At 38.4% G+C, this 23,086-nt stretch overlaps 2 protein-coding genes and 1 pseudogene across 11 annotated transcripts in view; 2 read left to right on the forward strand and 1 right to left on the reverse strand.

Moving 5' to 3' along the window:
* Positions 1-6,853, reverse strand: part of RPAP2 (RNA polymerase II associated protein 2) — a 99,169-nt gene extending 92,316 nt beyond the window's left edge. For 5 of the 8 annotated variants that reach the window (XR_008418643.1, XM_053892528.1, XM_019437938.2 and 2 more), the window contains exons 1-3: positions 6,697-6,851; positions 5,899-5,944; positions 2,999-3,113 (exon numbers count right to left, since the gene is read on the reverse strand). Coding sequence is in view for 7 of the 8 variants with exons in the window: in XM_053892528.1 (XP_053748503.1) it covers positions 2,999-3,113; positions 5,899-5,944; positions 6,697-6,769 (234 nt within the window). In the remaining variant the exon portion in view is untranslated. Of the gene's footprint in view, positions 1-2,998; positions 3,114-5,898; positions 5,945-6,696 lie in introns of all 8 variants that reach the window. The other 3 variants (XM_019437935.2, XM_019437936.2, XM_053892532.1) reach the window with 3 other exon arrangements.
* Positions 804-1,626, forward strand: LOC109259949 (receptor expression-enhancing protein 4-like; annotated as a pseudogene).
* Positions 6,838-23,086, forward strand: part of GLMN (glomulin, FKBP associated protein) — a 34,586-nt gene continuing 18,337 nt past the window's right edge. For 2 of the 3 annotated variants that reach the window (XM_019437939.2, XM_019437941.2), the window contains exons 1-7: positions 6,838-6,936; positions 7,751-7,816; positions 8,273-8,398; positions 13,860-13,976; positions 15,121-15,229; positions 16,407-16,653; positions 18,148-18,250. In XM_019437939.2, coding sequence (XP_019293484.2) covers positions 7,778-7,816; positions 8,273-8,398; positions 13,860-13,976; positions 15,121-15,229; positions 16,407-16,653; positions 18,148-18,250 — 741 coding nt within the window. In that variant the 5' untranslated portion in view covers positions 6,838-6,936; positions 7,751-7,777. Of the gene's footprint in view, positions 6,937-7,142; positions 7,363-7,750; positions 7,817-8,272; positions 8,399-13,859; positions 13,977-15,120; positions 15,230-16,406; positions 16,654-18,147; positions 18,251-23,086 lie in introns of those variants that run through there. The other variant, XM_019437940.2, reaches the window with a different exon arrangement.

A 23,086-nucleotide genomic window follows, 5' to 3' on the forward strand; every position in this document is an offset into this window, starting at 1 on the left:
AATCTTTGCAACTAATCCAATGGAAAAAGGACAGTCTCTTTGACAAATGGTGTTGGGAAAATTGGACAGCAACATTCAGAAGAATGAAACTCAACCACTTCCTTATACCACACACACAAATAAACTCAAAATGGATGAAACACCTAAAATGTGAGACAGGAAACCATCAAAATCCTAGAGGAGAACACAGACAGCAACCTTTTTGACCTCGGCTGTAGCCACTTCTTACTAGACACATCTCCAGAGGCAAGAGAAACAAAAGGAAACATGAACTAGTGGGACTTTATCCAGATAAAAAAGCTTCTGTAAAGCGAAGGAAACAAAACTAAAAGGCAGCCTGCAGAATGGGAGAAGATATCTGCAAATGACCTATTTGATAAATAGTAATCAAAATCTATAAAGAGCTTCTCAAACTCAACACCCAAAAAACAAATCATCTAGCGAAGAAATGGGTAGAAGACATGAACAGACATTTTTCCAAAGAAGACATCCAAATGGCTAACAGACACATGCAAAGATGCACAACATCACTCATCATTAGCGAAATACAAATCAAAACTACGATGAGATACCACCTCATACCTGTCGGAATGGTTTAAATTAATAAGCCAAGAATCAACAGATGTTGGTGAGGATGAAGAGAAAGGGAAACCCTCTTGTACTGTTGGTGGGAACATAAACTGGTACAGCCACTCTGGAAAACAATATGGAGGTTCCTCGAAAAAGGTAAAAACAGAAGTACTATGATCCAGCAATTGCACTACTAGGTATTTACCCAAAGGAAACAAAAATACTGCACAAAAAAACAAAATACCTGCATCGTGCACACCAAGGAACGCAGCTATGAGACGATGCTCAGCTTTGGGAAACGGGGGTCTCAACATTGCTGCTTCGACTGCTGTACAGCCTACCACCAAGAGTCAGGGTGCACTGGCTGGAAGGCTGCGGAGCTTCTCCATGCAGGACCTGCACTCCATCCCTGATGCCCCTGCCCCCTGCCTACCAGCATCCTCTCTACCTGGAGGACCAGGTACCTCACCTCAGGCCGCCCATCAGTTATAGAGCAGGGGGCCTGCAGGACAGTGACACTGAGGATGAGTGTTGGTCAGGTACAGAGGCAGTCTCTCAGCCACCCACTCAGAGAAGCCTCTGAGCTGCAGCCAGAACCTGCGTGTAGTCAAGAGGAAGCCACCCGTGTGGGAGGGCACTTCGCACTCACTGAAGATTCAGAAAAGGAAAAAGACCATTTCCTCAGACATGAACAGCGAGGGTCTTCAGAGCCTGGCTCAGTCTTACCTCTTGCCTTGTGGAGCACGGGGGGCTGTTTGGAGGGGACCTCTGGCTGCATGTCTGACCTGCCTGCACCAGCTGCTCAGGCTCTGCCTCCTTGGCTCCTGCTGCTGGCTAAGGGCTAGGTGCTGCCCAGGCCATGCACAGGACTATACCTGTAATGTACCAAAGCAAGCTGGGCCCAGGATTCTATTTATTATCTTTCTCATCCTTCTACCTTCCCAGTGTGTGGGACCAGAGCCCTTCCCAACTGCAACTGAAATCAAAAGTCCCCCCAGCTGTGTTCATTCCTTCCTGTCCTTCAAAGTACTTGATAGCCTCTTCCACGGCCTTTGAGTGTGTGTGTGTGTGTGTGTGTGTCTCCCCTGGTTGTATGTTTTGTGTTGGTGAATGAGGTCAGGTTTATGCAAGTTTTGGTAAATAAATACATAAAAGTGAAAAAAAAAAAGCACAAGTACCCCAATGTTTATAGCAGCATTATCAACAATAGCCAAATTATGGAAAAAGTCCAAATGACCACCAACTGATAAATGGGTAAAGAAGATGTGGTGTCTGTGTATGTATATACACATACATACATATATACATAAGTATATATACACATATATGTGTATACATGTACAAAAGAATATTACTCAGCCATCAAAGAGAATTGTATCTTGACATTTGCAACGAAGCAGACAGAGCTAGATTGTGTTATGTTAAGTGAAATGTCAGAAGAGAAAGACAAATACCATGATTTAACTCACACATAAAATTTAAGAAACAAAACAAATGAACATAGGGGAAGGGAATAAAAAAAAGAGAAGGAGGCAAACCATAGGAGACTCTTAACTACAGAGAACAAACAGTGTCAATGGAGGGAAGGTGGGAAGGGGATGGGCTAAATGGGTAATGGATATTAAGGAGGGCACTTGTTATAATCAGCACTGGGTTTATATATAAGTGATGAATCACTAAATTCTACTCCTGAAATCAATATTACGTATTAACTAAATAGAATTTAAATAACAACTTGAAACAAACCAAAAGCAACAATAAAAAACAAAGACTATAGTAAAGCACCAGAATTTAAAAAGTATATATATCTTCATATTTACATTCCTCTTATTTAGAAAAATCTCTGAGCCACATTAATAATTATTTTTGCAATGGGAGTTCAGAGTTTTAATTTTCTTTTTAATTTTTCTAAGGATTATGAGGATATAAGAGAAATTTCCATTCAAAATTTTAGTGCAAGAAAGTTGTTAAAGAAAAAACTTTTAATGCAGACTGCAATCCTGTTATACGTTAAATCATAAATGATCTATATTCCAAGTTTTTAAAATATCAAACCTAATAGAATTACATTAACAAAAATAACAACCTTCTGTTACTAACATAGGAAACACACAGAATATGGAAAATAACGTTGGGATGATTAGTGCAAAGTGATAAAAATCAAGTGAGATTAGCAGACTTGTTTAAAGAACTACTATTAAGGGGTAAAATATGCATGTTGTTTTTCATTAGTGCATTTTAAATTCATTATACAACAAGGAATGCATAATAGTTGATTATTTTAAAGTGTATGAGTTATATAGCACACTACCTGCATCTAGTGACTGAGAGGAGAGTCAAAGATTTTGACAATACAAGGAAGCTTGAAATTGCACAGATTTAAAGATCGAAAACTACAAAAGTAATAATTTCCCAATTTAACACATACACACTCCCTTAGGAATTCTTCTGTAATATCCTCTTCTAAAAGCTGTTCAACAATATGTAGAGCTTTTCTCTCAAATTCAATCTTCTTTCTCACAGCTGCTTCTAGTTCTGCTTTCCTAAAATTAAATAAAATTAAACTTAAACTTAAGTTATTCTACTTACAAGTTTTATCACAGCCAATTTTGTTTTATAATACAGCACAAACATAATGTGCTATTTTGCTACTTAAATTTATATTTTTTAACGCTGCTACCTGTGATGAATATGTCTCAAAATATTAACACACAGAAGTCTGCCACAGTAACAGGACTATTTGATTTCCAAGCATCAAAGCACAAGGAAGAAAATAGGTGATATCTTTTTGCCAGTTAGCGTTTATATTGTCTCAATCATTCCTGTGGGTATCTAAGAAGACAGGCTTTTCCTCTGAAATCCTTAGAAATCAGGAGAGATATGAGAGGAAACCGACAACTTCAGCTGTTCTTACAAGTAAAAACGTGTGTCAAGTCTCAAAAGTTAACTGATAGCTCAGTTTGACAAGATAGAGTCCTATCTGCAAAGAAGTGTTTACTTATTTTACTGTAAAATCTTATTAAATAACTATATTGACGTGACTGTGTAGTTGAGGAACACAATCTTCCCAAGAGAGCTGCTCCTTGTCTTGGCACCAGTGGAACTGTCAGCCTTTGCTGGCCCCTACACATCATGGAACATAAAAGCAGAGACCATTTGATCAAACAACGGCTCTAGGACAGTGGTTCTCAACTCTACTTGCACATGAGGATCATCTGAGAAGACTTCTTTAAAAGATGTCTTTGCCTGCGTTCCACTGCAGGTTAATTCAATCAGAATCTCTGAGGATGGGGCCTAGTTATTGGTGTTTTCTTAAAAGTGCTCCAGGGGCGCCTGGGTGGCTCAGTCGGTTAAGCGTCCGACTTCAGCTCAGGTCACGATCTCACGGTCCGTGAGTTCGAGCCCTGTGTTGGGCTCTGGGCTGATGGCTCAGAGCCTGGAGCCTGCTTCTGATTCTGTGTCTCCCTCTCTCTCTCTGCCTCTCCCCTGTTCATTCTCTGTCTCTCTCTGTCTCAAAAATAAACGTTAAAAAAAAAAATTAAAAAAAAAAAAAGTGCTCCAGATAATCCTAATGTGCAAAAGGGTTGAGAATCCTTCCATAGGAACAGAGATACCCAACCATCTTGGTAACTTATTTGCTCCTTTCCTGTACTGTTTTCTCCTTTCCTACCAGAACTACCTTTGCTGGTCTCCTGGGCCTTGAGCTAGAATGTATTCATTTTTTCTCCCTATTTTCAGTGACCCCCAAGACTTTAATTTTTTTTTTTCAACGTTTTTTATTTATTTTTGGGACAGAGAGAGACAGAGCATGAACGGGGGAGGGGCAGAGAGAGAGGGAGACACAGAATCGGAAACAGGCTCCAGGCTCCGAGCCATCAGCCCAGAGCCTGACGCGGGGCTCGAACTCACGGACCGCGAGATGGTGACCTGGCTGAAGTCGGACGCTTAACCAACTGCGCCACCCAGGCGCCCCCAAGACTTTAGACTCTAATTCCTTGCCTGGAGCAAAAATATTCTACAAAAACAACAACATTCCACAAAAAAGGAAGATGACACAGGATCAACTATTTCTTTTGCCAAATAAGGGCATTAAAATAAGAAGAAATTTACAACAGGGGCACCTGGGATGTTAAGCAGTTAAGCAACCAACTTCGGCTCAGCCCTGCGTCCGGCTCTGTGCTGACAGCTCGGAGCCTGGAGCCTGGAGCCTGCTTGGGATTCTGTGTCTCCTCCCTCTCTCTCTGCCTCTCCCCCCTTCGTGCTCTAAAATGAATAAATGTTAAAAAAACTTTTTTCTTGTAAAGAAATTTGCAACTAAGAACTGTTCTCCCACCATTTCATAAAGACCATTCTTACATCTGAAAAGTATAAAAGACATGAATATAGACTAAAAGAAAGTTTTCTATATTAAATGTATTTAGCTTTATGAAAAGCATTTTATTTTTCTCATATTGTTGCCTACCAGTAAGAGCAATGCATTGTACTAGGATCAGTCTACAACCTACACTGAGGAATTGCTGACTCAAGCTGTTAATTATCTAAACCTTCAGTAACAGCCACACTCACTTTTTAAAAAATATTTATTTTTGAGAGAGACAGAGCATGAGTAGGGGAGGGGCAGAGAGTTTTTTCCCTTACAGCACTTATCACAACTTGTAATTATGCATTCAGTTGTGATAATTTAATTGGTATTTCTCTGTTCCACTAGAAAGGAACTGTGTCTATTCTGCTCAAAACCATATCCTCAGGGCCTAACACAGGTCTGGCATATCTCATACTCGGTAAATAATTTTGAAAGAATGAGTAAATGAAAGCCAATACTTGATAAAAAAGATCCATCACAGACATAAATATTCTAATCATCTTCATAGACTACTCCTGTTCTAAAAACTTTTTTGTGACAGGAGATAAACCTAGCCTTTTCAGGAAATGCCAAGACACAGAATAAGACTTTTTGCTGAAGATATGGACATGATGTAAACAAGAATAGAAAAGGTTTCTTGGAAGTCTTTAGCATATAAAGAAATAAAAAGAAAGTGTATCTGAAGAGGTATAAAAGGAGTACCTGGTTAATTTAGGAATGCTTATTCCCTTACAAATCTTTCTACAGATACTTACACCTACACTAGCAGTGTCTTGATTTGGTTTTCTTAAAGCCTGGAGTAGAGCGATACAAAGAGTCTATGGGAGAATTTATAGTTATTCTCAGATCTTCCCCTTCTCTCTCATAATAATTTTCTCTATGGTATCAGCCTTTATTGTTTTTAAAAATAGTTCAATATGAGATCAACAGATAAGAGAATGCAGTTGTCCAAGTAGTTCTCATACCTTTTAGAAGTATCTTCTTGTTTTAAGGCATTTGTCTGTTTAGCACCTATAATTAAAAAAAACAAAAACAAAAACAGTAGGTCATGTCTACTCAAACACACTAGTTTACAGGGCAGATTCTTGCTCAAATAAACCGCAGACAACCTTTTCTTCTTTTCCCACACATTACTTTCTAATCCTGTGTGTAAAACAAATGAAATGGGCAGGGAATCCAGTTTACTTCCGTTAATTATTTCCCAATTTTTCTTGGAGTGTATCTCTTTTGGGATTGAATTTTCTTATGTATCACAGTGACACGGTTACGGGCTCCTGAAAATCTGAGATATGGGTACTTTTAGAGGCAACCTCTCTCCATCCCCCGAATGTTCGCTCGCAGGAAAAGACCGTGGGGTCTGACACCTCAGAGGATCATCCAAGGACCTAAGCAGCAGTACATCTCGAAGGTGGGCTGGCGCGAGCGAGATTCAAAGCCAGCTGCACAAGGCCTGCCTACGTTGCCCTGGTCACTTACCCATTCTGGCGACCTGGCTCTAGGCTCCAGCACCTCTACTCCCTCTCCTTCAGAGACAGCCCATTCTGGGGAAAATTCTTGGGACACTAGTGTAAAGAGGTGGGGGTCTGGCCGGAGGTCTTTTGTAGAAGACTCGAGGACAGCGAAGGGACGCTCTCGGCCTTCTCTGCCCTGAAGACCTCCTTCCCTGGAGCAGCCTTTGGGGTGTGCCCTGCGGGTTTTAGTCTGGAACCCTGTAGGCGTTCAACTCCCAGGGTCCAATCGTGGGATAAGGCCCTTCTTCCTACCTGTGGCGTTTCGAGAAGCGCGGGGAGTCCGGGCCTTGAGGCGGGCGGAGCGCGGCCCAGCCGAGTCAGCCATGGGTAGCGTCGTCAGAGGGTCACACCGGGAGCTGGCGTCTCCCGAAGCTCCGCCTCCCCTCGCGTAGCGCTGGGCGGGGCCGGCCGGGGCGGGGCGGGGCCGGCAGAGAGGCCTGGGCGGCCGGAGGAAGTGAAGGAGGGTGATGAGAGTGGCCAGAGGCCCAGCCGGTAAGTGGACGCACCTGGAAGTCTGGGACGGCCCGGGCTCGCGGCGAGCTGTGAGCGGCGGAGGACCCGGCTCCACGGCCCGCAAGGCCCCGCGAGGTCCTGGGGCCCGAACGCCTAGGCGTGGAGGAATCGGGAGAAATGGCTTCCCTTGGATGCCGCCCGCACGCGCGCTGGGGCTTTATCTGCCCTGGATCGCGCGGCCGTGAAGCCCCGCTGACCCGTGCCCCCATTGCGGGCCTGTCCTTCTCTCCGGGAGGAACGATGGCCTGGGAGAACGAAACGGTGCTCTCCTGAGAGCTGCAGGTTGCCTCGCCTTCGTGCGGTGTACTGATTACATTAACTGGATTATTTGGGGGACTGCATCTCTTAGAGAAACTCCCTGGTCACATTCGGATCAGGGGGCATCTGAACTTTCACCCACTCTGGGTGAGTTGTGTTGACTACAAGTTTTGTGAAGTGGGACATTAAACAATTTTTTGTTTAATTCCCTAAGGATTAGAACTGACTTCAGGAACACCTTCTGGAAATTTTTTCAGAAAAGAAATACTGTGCCTTTTTAAGCCATTTACGTAGTCCAAATTTGCGCTCCTGTTGGGTGGGCGTACCCTAGAGAAAAAAATTTTTTTCAAGTGTATCTTTCAAAACTGTGCTCTTAATAGATGCAACAGTTTTACCCCCTTAGGCTAAGATCCTTTCAATAAAAACATTTCAGCTTTAAAACTTGACATTTTCCTTATTGTATTTACTAGAAATTCACCAGAATGAAATACAACTTATTAACGCTTTAATATCACTGATAACTTTTATATTTCAGCATCAAAAGTAGGAAAAATAAAGAGGAATGGCTGTGGAAGAACTTCAATCCATAATAAAGAGATGTGTAAGTATTGTGTGTGTGTGTGTGTGTGTGTGTGTGTGTGTGTGTGTAAAGTTAAATACCTTTTAAAATGTGGGCAAGACACAGATTATTTTTAGTTACATTTAGGGTCATTCAAATCGCTTATCTTCTTTAATCCTTGCTTTGTTTGACCTGTGAATAAATAGCAGGAGGGCCAGAAGGCAGATTAGATTATTCTCCAAGTGACCTACTTGTCTAAGTAACCTTTTAAATTTTTAATACTGATCTTTATTGTAGAATTATTTGGCAGAGTGGATTTCAAGATCATTCATTATGGTACTCATTAGTCTTGTCCTAATTTTCATACATATGCTTGTGTGCAACTTACCTAGAACTTAAACAGATTTTCTCTTTTTCTCCAGAGAGGATAAAGCAAGGAGTTACTGAATTTTTATTCACCTAAACATGTTTGTTTTGTCTTCATTTTGTTTTTGTCAGCAAATCCTAGAAGAACAAGACTTTAAAGAAGAAGATTTTGGTCTATTTCAGTTAGCAGGCCAAAGATGCATAGATGAAGGGCATATAGAGCAGCTAGTAGAAATTATTCAAAATGAAAAGAATAAGGTAAGTACAATCTTTATGAGTACTTTTTAGTATTTATTAGAATGATAATAGCCACATGATGTTATTATTCTTCCACCCATTTACTCATTAAACATTTAAGAATCAACTTCTACAATAGGAATGTGGAAAACAAAAAAGAATTAGGTCTATTTATATTCTTGACAGTGTTTATAATAGTCTGGTAGAAGAGATAAACAGGTAAACAACTAGCAGTAAGAAGGCAGAATAAATGAAATAAGTGCTATAGTTGAAGTATGAGTAAAGTGCTTTAAAAAAACAGGGATTGCTTAGAGATCAAAAGTGGCATTTGGATTATTAATTTATATTTTGTATTATAAGTATCAGGCAGCCTAAGATACTCATTTTTGGTGATCAGCACTTTCTTTTCTTTCAGCCAGATGTATATGGAAAACCAAATATTAAGTAAGATAATAGTATTTGGGTGCATAGAATCAGAATAGGGGGAGACTTAAATGGCTTTACTGGCCGTTATCATCCAGCTATAATTATCTGAGAAATCATTCTCAACATAGGAAAAGGATCTTTTTGGGATCAGGAACAACTTTTTCCTGGGACACAGTATTGAAAACACTGCTAATTTTTGTATCTTTGTACTTGCCCTGTTATGCAAGAAAAGACCATCTTCTTTCCAGGAACACACTCTTTCTTCATTTACAGTACTGTTTATTTATGTGGAAGTTTTTTTTGTTGATATCACAAACTAGTTATGCTGGTCTCTGATTATAACCAGGGCACCTTGATGGTGTTTAGGACATTACTAAAACTTTTAAATCATGCATAGTAGTTCAAAGGGCTTATTCCTTTTTTATATAAAAAATTCTTTTTTTAAAAAATTAAGACATTTAATTTAATACATTTTTTTGGATATGTGTTTATAGTACCTTTGTAGCCCCAAATAGAGTAAATGTAATATTTTCTTTAACTCCTTGATGTTTCCCAATTGTGTTTTCGAGGATAATCTTTGAGAGTATTTTACTTAGAGCTAATAATAATAAAATTAATAATAGTTAATATTTATTAAGCATTTACCATGTGCCAGGTGCTGTCTAAAATGCTTGACATCTGTTAACTCATTTAGCCTCCCAGAATCCCATAGGGTACTATTAAATTCAGTTTGTAGATAAGGAAACATGTGACATCCAGTGTTCAGACCTGTGTAGCTTGGTTTCAGAGCTCTTAACCATTCTCCACTTAGCACTGCGTAGCACTCGTAAGGAAGTTTTAGGGGATACAGAGGACTAATTGATTGTGGGATTGAGAAAGGTAACAAAAATGACTGGATTTCTAGCCTCTGGGAGGATAACATATTATATCCTGAATAGAAAAGGGCAACTTAAGAAGAGGAGAGAATTTCTTGAAGGGGTGCAAGTAAATTTATTTTGGAAATGTTAAGTTTAAGATGTAGCAGGCAGTTGAAAAGTAATGTTTGGAGCTCAGTCAAGAAACAGGAGATTAAAATCCTGATTTGTGCATCACTATTAGAAATTATTTGTAATATTTTTGAGCATAGTCTTTTTCTTAAATTTTTTTTTAAAGTTTATTTATTTTGAGAGAGACAGGGACAGCACAAGTGGGAGAGGGGTAGAGAAAGAGGAACACTGAGAATTCCAGGCAGGCTCTGCACTGTCAGCACGGAGACTGGTGCAGGGCTCGAATTCAGGAAACTGTGAGATCATGACCTGAGCCAAAACCAAGAGTCAGATGCTTAACTGACTGAGCCACCCAGGCTCCCCCACAAAAAAAATTTTTTTAAGACTATTAAGACTCACTATTTTGAGGGAGGGAGAGCTCCTGGTGGCTCAGTCAGTTAAGTGTCTGACTTCAGCTCAGGTCATGATCTCGTGGTTCATGGGTTTGAGCCCTGCATCGGGCTCTGCGCTGACAGCTCATAGCCTAGAGCCTCCTTCAGATTTGGTGTCTCCCTCTTTCTCTGCCCCTTCTTTGCTCGTGTTGTCTCTCTCTCAAAAATAAACATTAATTTTTTTTTTAATTCGCCCACCCATTTTTAGAGAGAGAGAGAGAGAGCACACATGTGCATGTTGGGGGGAGGGGCAGAGAGAGAGAGAATCCCAAGCAGGCTCCTCACTGTCAGTGCAAAGCTGATCTCAGGGCCCAAACTCACAATGAGATCATGACCTGAGCCGAAAGCAAGAAGAATCAGGCGATTAACTCACTGAGCCACCCAGGTACCCTTTAATAGTCTTAACAGCTTGAAAATCACCTTTGTAATGTGTGGTCTGCTAAATCCAAGGGTTCAGACATTGATAAGACAAGTGTTTCTTGTTTTGTTCTGTTTTGTTTTATTGAGAGAGAAAAGTTGGGGAAAGGACAGAGGGGGAGAAAGAATCTTAAGCAGCCTCCATGCCCAGCTGGGAGATGCTGTGGGGTTTGATCTTAAAACAGTGAGATTATGACCTGAGCTGAAATTAAGAGTCGCATGCTTAACTGACTGAGCCACCCAGGTGCCCCAGTAAGACAGGGTTTCAAACTGACTGCAACTTAATTTTCTTGCCAGGTGATGCAATTAGGATTGATCAAAATTGACTATTAATCTGCTTTGTGTAAATGTTTAAAAAAAAAGTATATGAATACTTTGTCCTATAGTACAGGGCTTCTCAACATTTATACTGTAGATATTTTGTAGCACCCTCCCACTCTCTCCCCTCCCCCCCCATTCCATAATGACAATCAAAAATGTCTCTAGATATTGCCAAATGTCCCTGGCAGATATGAAACAAAATAGCCCCCATTGAAAACCAGTGGTATAGTGGGAAACACATGGGCTTTGGACCTGGACAGACAGACATATGCACATCTTGGTTTGCCACAATTTAGATGTTAGATATTGGGCATGGCAGTAATCTCTAAACTTTGGCATTCTTATCTGTCATTTGGGGATAATAATCTTATTCTGTAGGTAGTTAGTATTAAATTAAAAAAGGTGTAGTTTATGGATAGCATTTATTTTCCTTCCTCATAACCATTCACTATTTATATAGGAACTAGATACCTTGCAGCTGAGATGATGTTTATAAAACATTTTATCAAAATTATTTTTTTTCAGTTCAGATATGTCACATCTTACTCAAAACTGAAATTTCCTTGATAATTATTCCCAGAGAATCACTTACAGGGTAGAGGTAGACCAATGGAAAGGGAAAGAAGTACATAGTTGGAAAAGTAGAAGTCTCACAGGAACCAGTTAAGTTTTAAAAAGCGAGTATAGTCATGGTAAGTAATGGTGGAATAAGTATTTAGTAACTTGGGAAAAAATAGGTTTATAATATGTTTCTGATTCAAGACCTGAATATTAAGTTTAGCCACAACAAAAAAATGGAAGAAAACAGAATATCAAATCTTTGGAGGGAGGATAATTTGTTACACCAAAAGGTAATAGATATCACTCGCCTGTATTTATGGAACACCTATTTTGTAACAGGCCCTTGTCTAGATGCTAGGAATAGATAGCAGTAAACAAAAATCAGTGCCCGTATAGATGTTAAATTCTAATGAAGACAGGTATCTACACTATAAATTATATAGTGTGTTAGAAACTGATAAATACTATAGAAAAAAGTAAAGCATGACTGGGGAATGGACCATGCTAGGTGAAATTACAGAGATTTGAAGGAAGGAGGGATATAAAATATGGAGCTATCTGTGAGAAGAGTGTGCCAGCCAGGAGTAACTAGTATGAAAAGAATATTCTGAGAGATCAGCTGAAATCTTTCCTGTTCAGTAAAAAGGATGATTGTTTTGCTGTTTGTTTAAAAAAAATCAATTTAAGTCTTCATTTTATGCCACGTTTTTAGCATAAATCTTATTGAATAAAAAGAAAGGGGGAATGTATATATATTTAATTTTAAATGAATGTTTATGAATCTCTAAAGGAGGAAATCCATTTTAGACCTAAAAGACCGAGGCAAAAAGTATATTTTGCTATATAAAAAATAAGGACAGTCAAAAAACCAAATAATTATTTTTCGTAAATATAAGAAGGGAATATTAACATGTAGGAAGCTCATGAAGACTGATAAAGACAAACACTGAAATGTCCAATTGATAAATGAGCAAAAAGGTAAAAAATATTTCCTCTTTTGTAAGCTATTTGTTCACGTACCCTAACATATTCTGTTGCTAGTTCTCTAGGACATGTTAAGTCTTAGGTACCTTTACACATTGCTGTTTCAGAGCCTTGAATGTGTTCCCCAGCTACCTATGCCTGACAGACTTACCTAATAAGCCTTAACTTAGCCATTGCCTCTTCTGGGAAGAGGCCTTCCCTAGATGGAAAGGACTCTTCTCTTGCTATACCTTATCCTCTACCTTTATCTTAAGAGAGTGGGGTCATGGAGGAGGTATTGTACTTAATTGTCTTCCTCCCAAATGTGTGGGTTTGTTTTATTTTTGAGTGAACCTAGAATGTAATTCTGTGATGGTAGAGATCTTATCTAATACGTTCTTGTTTTATTTCTAGCACCAGAATATTTTAGGGACTTGACATATAGTAGTATATTCTTGATAAAATACTGATGAGTTGAAGTAAAATCAAGCCAGAGAAGTGGAGTACATTGTTGATAGTTCTGAAAATAGTAGTTGTGATAGTGAATGTGAATCACTAATTAAAAAGATAAACATTTATTTATATGATAAGCACTCTGGAATATCTTGAAAAGAAAAAGCAACTTGCTTTCAAAGCAAGTTGCTTTGAAAAGAAGCAACTTGTGGGGCGCCTGGGTGGCTCAGTCGGTTAAGTGTCTGACTTTGGCTCAGGTCATGATCTCACGGTTCATGAGTTCGAGCCCCATGTCAGGCTCTGTGCTGACAGCTCAGAGCCTGGAGCCTGCTTCAGATTCTGTGTCTCGCTCTCTCTCTGCCCCTCCCCCGCTCACACTCTGTCTCTCTCTCTCTCTCTTTCTCACAAATGAACATTAAAAAATTTAAAAAAGAAAGAAAGAAAATAGAAGCAACTTTTATGTAGGAGAAAAATTAACTGAGGTGGCATCCCCTTCTTTTACATAAGTTACATAATTATAACATGTTTGCATATTTTCCAAGGAACTTTATTTAAAAGGTTCATGAGCATTGGGTGGATTTCTTTATGAATTAGGAGAGCAAAATTCTCCGTGAAAATTAAGTATTTGCTTATATTAAATTAACTCTCTTGTTAGAAATAGAAGACCTATTTCAATCATGAACTTGCCTGGTTTAAAGTAAATGCCCATTCACATTTCCTCAGTGAAAGTATTAAAAAAAACTATTTTAAAATGTTGTATTTGCTAGCAGCGAACCCTAAGAAGTCCCTGGTGAAATACTGTAGACTTCATTTGTCTCATCTTAGCTCTTCAGAGGGAATTCTCAGCTCCTTCAAGATCAGAAAGCTCAGTGTAAGAGTCCTATAGATGGCAGTATTTGCTTTACTCTGAAAATGTTTTTACAGGTCATCATCAATAATATGGGCTGGAATCTTGTTGGTCCTGTTGTTCGATGTCTTTTGTGGAATAAGGAAGATGAGAAAAGAAAACATTATTTTCTGATGCTTGATTTATTGGTAAAGGTAAGTTAACAAAATTAGGTTCTCTTTGTCACAATAGCCAGCAGTATTTTGTAATTCCCTTTAATGTTTAATGCTTATTTGGGGTGACAAAGCTTTTAATGAAAATATAGGAGGGGACTCTTTGGAGAAAAGGCCCAGTCTTATTGATTGGATGAGCAAATCCATTTCCGTTTTTCCAAATTTCTGGGTAGAATTATCTAACCTCATCTCAGACCCACTGATTCAGAATCTCGAAGAAGATACCTAAAAATTCTATTTTTAATAAGTAGCTTATTGTATAGATATGGAATTCAAGGTTTAGAGAGGCAATTCAAGGCTACACTGTTCTTTTAGCAACATTGCAACTAGCAAATGCCAATGCTCTTTTCTCTGTGGTATGTTCTCTAAAAGGATATAAAAAACCTAGAATGCAAGTGATAACGGTGGACATGGTAATAGGATGCAGATTAGTTGTGACCAACAACCTTAGAGACCCTTGGGGAAAGGTTATTAGAGTTAAAAGTAAAAAATGATGGTAAAGAAAGATAAATTCTAAGGAAAAGGACGTTGTAAGAGTCTACTTAGAGATCACTGCAAATAAAAATATATACAGTACTTGGAAAGAGGAAACCCCATCTAGATAGTAGTTATTAACAATGAGGACTTTAAAAAAAAAAAAAGGCAAGTGAGGTGATTATGGCTAGTCAGAAGACAATGCAAAGTTTCATCTGTTCAGGAAGGACAAAAAAGACTGCACTCAGAAATACCCTGGCAGGGTGAGATAGAAAGGCCCCACTTGCTGGAAGCCTGAGAAACTACTATAGTATCCTTCAGAGTAGACGGGCAAAGCTCAAAAGAAACTGAAGTCTGGTAATCAAGTTCTTCCTTCTCCCTGTTTTTCTGACTTCTCCTTTAGCGAGGAATTTAAGTCTCCAAAAGGTAGTTGTCTATTAAGAGACTCATTCTTGCTTCTTTTTAGTTTTATAGTGATTTGACAGTCAGATTCTATGTTTTGCTCGTGTATTTTTTTAAGTTATATGAGGTGTTGTACTGTTAAGCAAAAATAATGGTATTTTCTCAGTATATGCTGCCTTTTAAAACTAGTAATCATGTGGCTTTAAATACAACTTGTATTAAACAGGTTCAATTGTGAATATTTTTATAGTTATGTAATCCAAAGGAATTATTGTTGGGTTTGCTTGAACTGATTGAAGAGCCCTCTGGAAAACAGATATCTCAGATAATTCTTCTTTTACTTCAGCCATTACAAACAGGTAATGAGTATTTTGATATCTAAGAGTTTCTTGTTTTATCTGTGTTAAGTTCTTGATACTACTGTAAAATGTCAGTACTATATCAAAGTAAAATTTATGACTCATTATTGAGTACTCTGCTTAAACTAGCAATAGCAGTGCCCGTTTGAATCCTGCTGCCTATAGAAAGAGGACAATACCGGCACAGACGGTACCCAGAATAGATTTTGTTGAATGTCATGCTATTTTCAGGGACTGTGTTGTAATCTGTAGCTTTTTGCCTAATCTTCCTATCTGCAACTTGTATCTAGAAATTTCCCTGTAAACATATTTAAAGGATTGCCTCTATGATGTCTGCAGTACTCATTCTGTTAGCATTGTGATAGGTTGTGTATCTTGGTTAAAAACCGTATCACGCGGGGCATTGCTCATCCTCTGTCTTGGGAAGTTGAGGCTGGGAATAGCAAAGGTGCTGGTGAATGAAACAAGTGAAGAAAAGTCTTTATGGTTGAGTGCAGTAACATTATTGTTAAGCAATGGACCTTAGCATCCAGAGCAGACAGTATCCATGAGCTGAGACCACTTCGTCATTTTATGACTTACATATAGCTCAGAATCTGATAGAAGGACCCAGAGTCAGAAGTTAGAGTAAATCCATTTTAAATGAGAATAAAGCAGCTGTGTACCACTTGAAATACTCAAAATCTCCTAGAAAGGAAAATCTAATAATACTACCTGTCATTTTTACAGTGCTTTATATTTTGTAAATATATTTCTTTGTATTTCTTTCTCTTATTTGATACTTAGAATGACCAAAAAATGTGGAACGAAGTGTTTCTGCCTTAACCATGTAAACTCTTAGAAACATACTTAAACATGGCATCTATTGTAAGGTGCCATGATGGTAAGATGCTCCAATATTTCATATACCACTAAGAAGGAAAAAAAAAACTACCAATTAAGCTATGTTATCCTGATTTCAGAGTTGTTACGATATATTTGTTTTATTATTTAAATTTATTTAAATTCAAGTTGGTTAACATACAGTGTAGTATTGGTTTCAGGAGAAGAACCCAGTGATCATCGTTACAATATTTTCTTTAATAAAGTGTGTTATAATTCTGTGTTTACTGGACTTGTCCCATGTTTAGCATACTTAATGGAGCTACCTCAAGTCACAACTTGGTCTCTGTTTTAGTGATTCAGAAACTTCGTAACAACAAGGCATATTCAGTTGGATTAGCGCTGTCCACTCTTTGGAGTCAGCTATCTCTCCTTCCTGTTCCATATTCAAAAGAACAAATACAAACAGATGACTATGGCCTTTGTCAGTGTTGCAAGGCCTTAATAGAATTCACTAAGCCTTTTGTGGAAGAAGTCATTAATGACAAAGAAAACTCAGTGGAAAGTGAAAATGAAAAGTTAAAGGATGAATTACTGAAATTGTAAGTATAATTTTTGGTAACATTTCACAATGGAATTAAGTAATTATAGCTCAGTTAATTTATGTTTCTTTGTTTTATTTTTTTGCCTTGGATGTAGATGTCTAATTTCAGATTTTGAATTTTAGAAGATTATGGGGTTCAGTGGTCCATGCCTCATTAAATGCCATGTTCTACATTTTTAAAAATTAAAAACCCAAATCCATTTGTTTAATTTACTTGATATTCTTCTTTGACTTGGCTTTACTCATCATAGCAAGTGAATAATAAAAGCGGGGGAAATAGGTGTAGCTAAAGAATCTGGTCTTTCTGTGGGGGAATTATGTTTTTGCTCTCCCTTTGAAAGCAACAGAAGCAGCACCAGACAGTTAAACATCCAACTTGACCACAAAAACGGTAAGAGTACCCAATAGCATTCAATCTAGGGGGCACTATAGACTAAACATGCACTGTTCAATATGGCTATCAAGCACTTGACATATGGCTATTCCAAATTAAGATGTGCTCTAAGTATAAAATGCTCCCTGGATTTTGAAGACTTATTATAAAAAAATGCCAAAATACCTCAATAATTTTTATATTAACATATTCACATAGTAGTATTTCAGATACATTGAGTTAATAAGATAAATTAAAATTTCCCTTTTTTTTTTTACATTTTATTTATTTTTAATAGAGACAGAGAGACAGAGCACAAGTGGGGCAGGGGCAGAGAGGGAGAGGGAGATACATAACCTGAAGCAGGCTCCAGGGTCTAGCTGTCAGCACAGAGCCCGATGTGGGGCTCGAACTCATAAACCATGAGATCATGACCTGAGCCGAAGTCGGACGCTTCACCAACTGAGCCACCCAGACGCTGCCCCCCCCCACCCCCCGTTTTTTTTTTAATGTGACTACTGGAAGATTTTAAATCATATATGGAGCTTGTATTGTATTTCTGTTGGACAGTGTTGGACTATTTAATTACATGGACCAATAATTTTATCTTTTAAATTTTGTAGACTAAAACTGTTAGCTTTCTATTTTTTCAGGTTAGGACATTAAAAATTTTTTTTTTACCATTTATAAAATGCATTATCTCATGAAACTAAAGATATTTAAACTAAAGAAGTAGGAGGGGCTTAATCATAGAATAAAATTTGGTTTTGTAAGTAAAACAAATACAGCTTTATGAAAAAAATTACATTGTCCCAATTTTTCTTTGACCTGATGAAATCTACGTCATGGAGAATAGCACTGATCCTCAAACAAACATTCAGTAATCATTGATACAGTCCAGACATGGAAGTCAGTCTTACCACATTGAGTCTAGCAAGGAGTTCTCATGCTTTCCCCAATACTGGTAAGAAAGATGTTACATCACCAGTTTTATAAGCCATTGAGTTATTGGTGCTTATGTTATTTTTCATGTAAAATTAACTTGGATATGTTTATAAAATTAGGTATTTTATACTTAGGAAATGCTGTGTTCACAGTAACCCATTTCTTACACCTTAGTTGTTTCAAAAGCTTGAAATGCCCTTTGCTGACAGCACAATTCTTTGAGCAATCTAAAGAAGCTGGAAATGATCCTTTAAGATGTTTTGCATCTGAAATAATAGTAAGTACAGCTAATTTAATCTGCCATAAAATCTGCTATAATTTAAAATGTTGTCCTGCTATATTCTCATGTACTGCATGTGGTCATGTAAGTTGATACGTTATTAATTAGGCAATATGTATTTTTTGTAGAACACAGATAAAAAGATGGAAGATAAACATCAATAATATTATTTAGGTAATGAAATTAACACCTTCTAGACTTTGCTTTTATATTTATAAGTAAATTTATACATATGTGTAAATAATTTTTTAGAAGAGTCTATCTACATACCCTTTTGGAATGTACTTTATTTCTCTTAGCATATTATGAATATTTTTCCATTGTCTTTCCATTGTCCATAGTATTCCATGGTATGGACCTTGCATAATATCTTTGACCTGGGCCATCTAGCTCAACACTTAGGTTTTCTCCAGTTTTTCATTATTATAGAACAATTCCAGTTTTCTTTTGTTAACTGTTAAGTCTGTGGTAAGTATCCTTTTAACCAAATCTTTATATATTTCTTTAGTTGTTTTCTTAAAGTCAATTCCTAGAAGTAGAATTTCTGTGCCAAAGGATATCCTCAGTTTTAAGGGTCATGATAAATATTTTCAAAATATCTCCAGAAATAAGTAAATTTCATTTGAAAAGTAATTTGGCTTAATGTATCCAGTATTTTTAAGTGTGCTGAGATTCTTTATTAGGGAACTAATGTGAAATATGGAAAAATATGTACTTGAGATTGGTAGTCATGAATTTCAGGTTAGAGCAGCCACTGTGGTTGTGGGTTTTCTTCAGCTATGTTCAGCTGTATGATGGTAGGTGCAACATAGGAAGAAAGTGGATTTAAATAGGTCAGGTTTTGAGAACTGTGGGAGTTCTACAAAGCAAGAGAGAGGAAATGGCATTGAGCATGTATGCAGGGAAGTGACTGTGACGCACAGAATTTAAGCTGAGTAAAGAGGGAAGTTAGAATATACTAAATGTGAGAGACAGTGAATAGATGATGGGATCACTGGATTGTAGGTCCTGGTGTGACTGACAAGTTGTCAGAGCTAGGTTACTAAAGGGAATGACCTGAAAAGATTGGAGGTTAAAGAACAGGATGCTTGCAGTTACACTGTGGAAAAGTTAGTTATTAATAATGTCTGGGGTATGACCATGGAGTGAGTGTTCTTAGGAGAAGTAGAGGCTGAAATCATTGGACCAAAGTGAAGTACCTGAGATTCCAGGATATTAGAAGATCTTTGGTTGTACATTTAAGTTACACAGAATTATGATTAAGAATAATGTCAGAAACCCAATTAATGGTGTGACCTTGGGGTAGATCTAATACAGTCATATGAAATAAGTTTCAAAGGGGTTGAAGAGAGGGGTTTTAGAGAGGAAGGGGGAGAATGGCCTAGAAATAGCAAGGAGAACAGGTATTTTACTTCCAGGCTTGATATAGTGGATATGGGTGAAAAAATAACAACCTGTGAGAGGTTTTCAGACAAAGTAGTTGTTGTCAGAGGAGTCAGGTTACCTTTAGAGCAAAAGAGGTAAGAGACCATTTCAAGAAGAATGAATTTTGCTGATAACTGTAAGTTCCACAGGCCATACCTGAAGGGTATCTGAAATCTGAGAAGAGGTAGGAGAAGGGTTTCGAAGAGGAGATGTCAGAAATGTAGGGGAACTAGATTCTGAGGAGAGATGATATGAATAGGGTTATGTAGTTAATGGAATTAATGCTGATGGTCAAGATAGTAGGGAAGAGGCTAAGAGTGACATAGAAGGAGAGAAAGGGAGGAGTTTTCCAAGGAGTACATAGCCGACCATAACAGGGCCTCTTCACTGTTGGCAATATTAGAGTACAGTATAATCCAGTGGATATTGTATAAAAATTACCATATATGATATATGTACCGTATTTTGAGAAAATAGCTATGAAAGTTGGTGGCTGTTATAGGATTTTAAGCCTGGGAGTGATGTATTTGTTTTGGATTCATCACTTCAGTGGAGGTTGAATTTAACAGAAATAAGATTGAAAATAGGGAGATCCTTAGGTGTGTTTTGGGAATTAGGTGAGAAATAGTGGGATCCTGATTATAGAAATGGTAGAGATGAAGGGGAGAGGGCAAAATAAAAAAACTTCATAGTAGGTAAAATTGACAAAATTTGGTCATTAATTGGATTTAGAAAAATGGTTAAAATGTTGATTCATAAGTTTTGTGCTTGGGGAACTGGGCAGATGAAAGTGCCAGTAGCTGAGATAGAGAATACAGAACAAAGAACAAGGTGTTTTGTGCTTAAAAAAAATTTTTTTATTAAGGTAATTTAAAAACATTCAGAAAAGTGGAAAGAACAATATAATGTACCCCTGGTATACCCATTACCCAGCTTTAACAATTTTTGACATTTTGCCAATCTTGTTTTATCTACCCTCCTTTGTTTTCCCTACTATGGTATTTTATAGCAAGTCGTAGATCTATCATTTCTTCCATAAGGCTCTTAACTATGCTTCTTTAACTACTGAGGACTTATAAAAACACAACCACAATCCATTATGACATCTAGCAAGATTAGCAGTAAATTTCTTAATATATAGCCAGTTCCCAGAGAGCAGGTTTTTAAGGAATAAATTTTGAATAATGATCAAACTTTGATGAGATCACCTAAAGAGGTAGGTCATTGTGAGAAAAGAAAAGGGTTTAGGACTGAACCCTCCAGAGTACCAACACTTAAGATAAGTCCACCAAAGAGACCAAGGAAGAAGGGTTACAGAGGTTGTACAAGTATCACAGAAACTGGGGTAGTAGAGTTTCAGGAAGAAAGAAGTGATTGGTAGTGTTAAATGCAGCAGAGAGAGCCTGTAAAGTAACAGCTGAAGGGCATCCATTGGATTTAGGAAGATGGCATTGATAATTTTAGCAAGAACAGTTTAAGTGGAGTGTTGGAGACAAAAAACAGAGTGGATAAAGGGGTGCATGAAAAATGAGAAATAGGGGGGAGCTAGTATAAGGTGTTCTTCAAAAGAGGAAGGATAAGAAAGAAGAAGCAGTAGCTAGAAGACATGAACTTGGGGTAGGAAGGTAATAGGGGAGATAGGGAGGCTTGAGCATGTGTATTTATAGACTCGAAGGGATAGGAACCATTAGAGGGGGAAAAGAGAAGTATAATGGGATAAATGAAATAATGTGGCTCGAGAGCACACAGCTGGCCACAGGAGCAAGGACACCTGGAGGAGGTAAGAATGGGTATGTATGCAGCGAAATTTATAGCAGGAATGGAATATTACAATTGAAAGGAATCAAACCCACTGGCCTCAGATTTCTAGGTGAAGGAGATCTCTTAAGAATGAGGAGGTAGAAATGGGGGCTTCAAGGAACTGGTAAAGGTTTGGAATACTGAAGGGAAAAGAAAAGAGATGGTAGAAGACTATGAAAGCATTAGTCACTAGTCTGAGCACTCAGCTGTGATTGAAGACCACAACTATAGTGGTAACAGTCTGTATTTGTGTATGATTTTTTTCTTCAACAGTAGTCAATTGACTGGGTGTGGAAGTAGAGAAGGTGGATGGTAGTTTTTTTTCCAAAGCTGGCATTTTATTGGGTAGATGGAGCTAAAGGAAATACAGTGTGTAAGTAGTTCAAATGACCAGAAATGTCTTGGTTGGACAGGGAAAGAAGGGAAGTTAGGAGGGGACAGATAGGTAGGTTAGATGAAGGGATCACAGAACTAGAAAGGTCAGAGGTACAAAAGCAGGTTGGTAGGAGAGACAGGATAAGAAGTTATGGTCAGAAAGTGAAATGCTGGAGTTTAGTATCTAATATGGAATAGCTCCAAATGCTGACAGAGGTTCAGGATGGGATTACGTGCTGAAATGAGTTAGAAGTTAGGGTCACTGGAATTTAGAAATCAAGAACCATGAGGCTGGACTGTTAGAGGAGTTACCTATGTGAACACTGAACTTTCCCACATCGTAGCAGTTGGATAGAGAAGATTGTGAGCAGGTACCAAAGTCTTCAGTGAATGTGGGGAAATGACCAGGAAGTCAGCATATGGCAGAGATAAGAACAATAAAAGGTCAGTATCTACCTCAAAGGAAAATGTGCTTTTGCTTGAGAGTACAGGAAGAACCAAGGTAATACCCAGCCTCTACCTATACCACCCTTCCCCACTCTTGCCTCCCTGGCTGTGCTATGTAAGAGGTGTGAGAGGATGAGCAGCCTCCACCAGAAATCAGTCAGGTTTAATTAGAGCAGTAAGATAGAGCAAGTATTCTATGAAAAGGTTGAGGGTATAGGGAAGAAAGTTGAAGATCTTATAGAAGTGAGGAAGCACAAAGCAATCAAGCAGAGGTAAAATCAGGGTAGGAGATAAAGTGAGGAGGTGCCTTCATTTCTATGCTGGAGAAGTCCAGATAAGTGGGAACACTTGAGATTGATAGCTTGAGCTGTCCCACCATTGGCAGAAGTTTTGCCTTTTTTTTTTTTTTTAAAGTTTATTTATTTTGGGGGAGATTGAGCATGAGCTGGGGAGGTGCAGAGAGAGAAAGAGGGAGAGAGAATCCCAAGCAGGCTCTGCGCTGTCAGCACAGTACCTGATGCAGGTCTCAAACCCAGGAACCATGAGATCATGACCTGAGCTGAAATTAAGAGACACTTAACTGACTGAGCCACCCAGGTGCCCTGGCAGAAGTTTTTTGATAGAGAACTGCTTGAATGTCCCAAGGGTTTCAGCATAGAAACATGCTTTAAAAAAAGGGCCAAGTCTGCCATGAGAAATTGTAGAGTGGCAGGTACATCCTGGGTCTGAGCAAGACTGCTGGTGTGTGGGTAGATTGTGAAGGCCCTAATTTGGACACAGGTGGAC

The sequence above is a fragment of the Panthera pardus genome, unplaced genomic scaffold (genome assembly GCF_024362965.1).
Source record: "Panthera pardus isolate Hobbes unplaced genomic scaffold, ASM2436296v1 HiC_scaffold_11, whole genome shotgun sequence".
Taxonomy (NCBI): domain Eukaryota; kingdom Metazoa; phylum Chordata; class Mammalia; order Carnivora; family Felidae; genus Panthera; species Panthera pardus.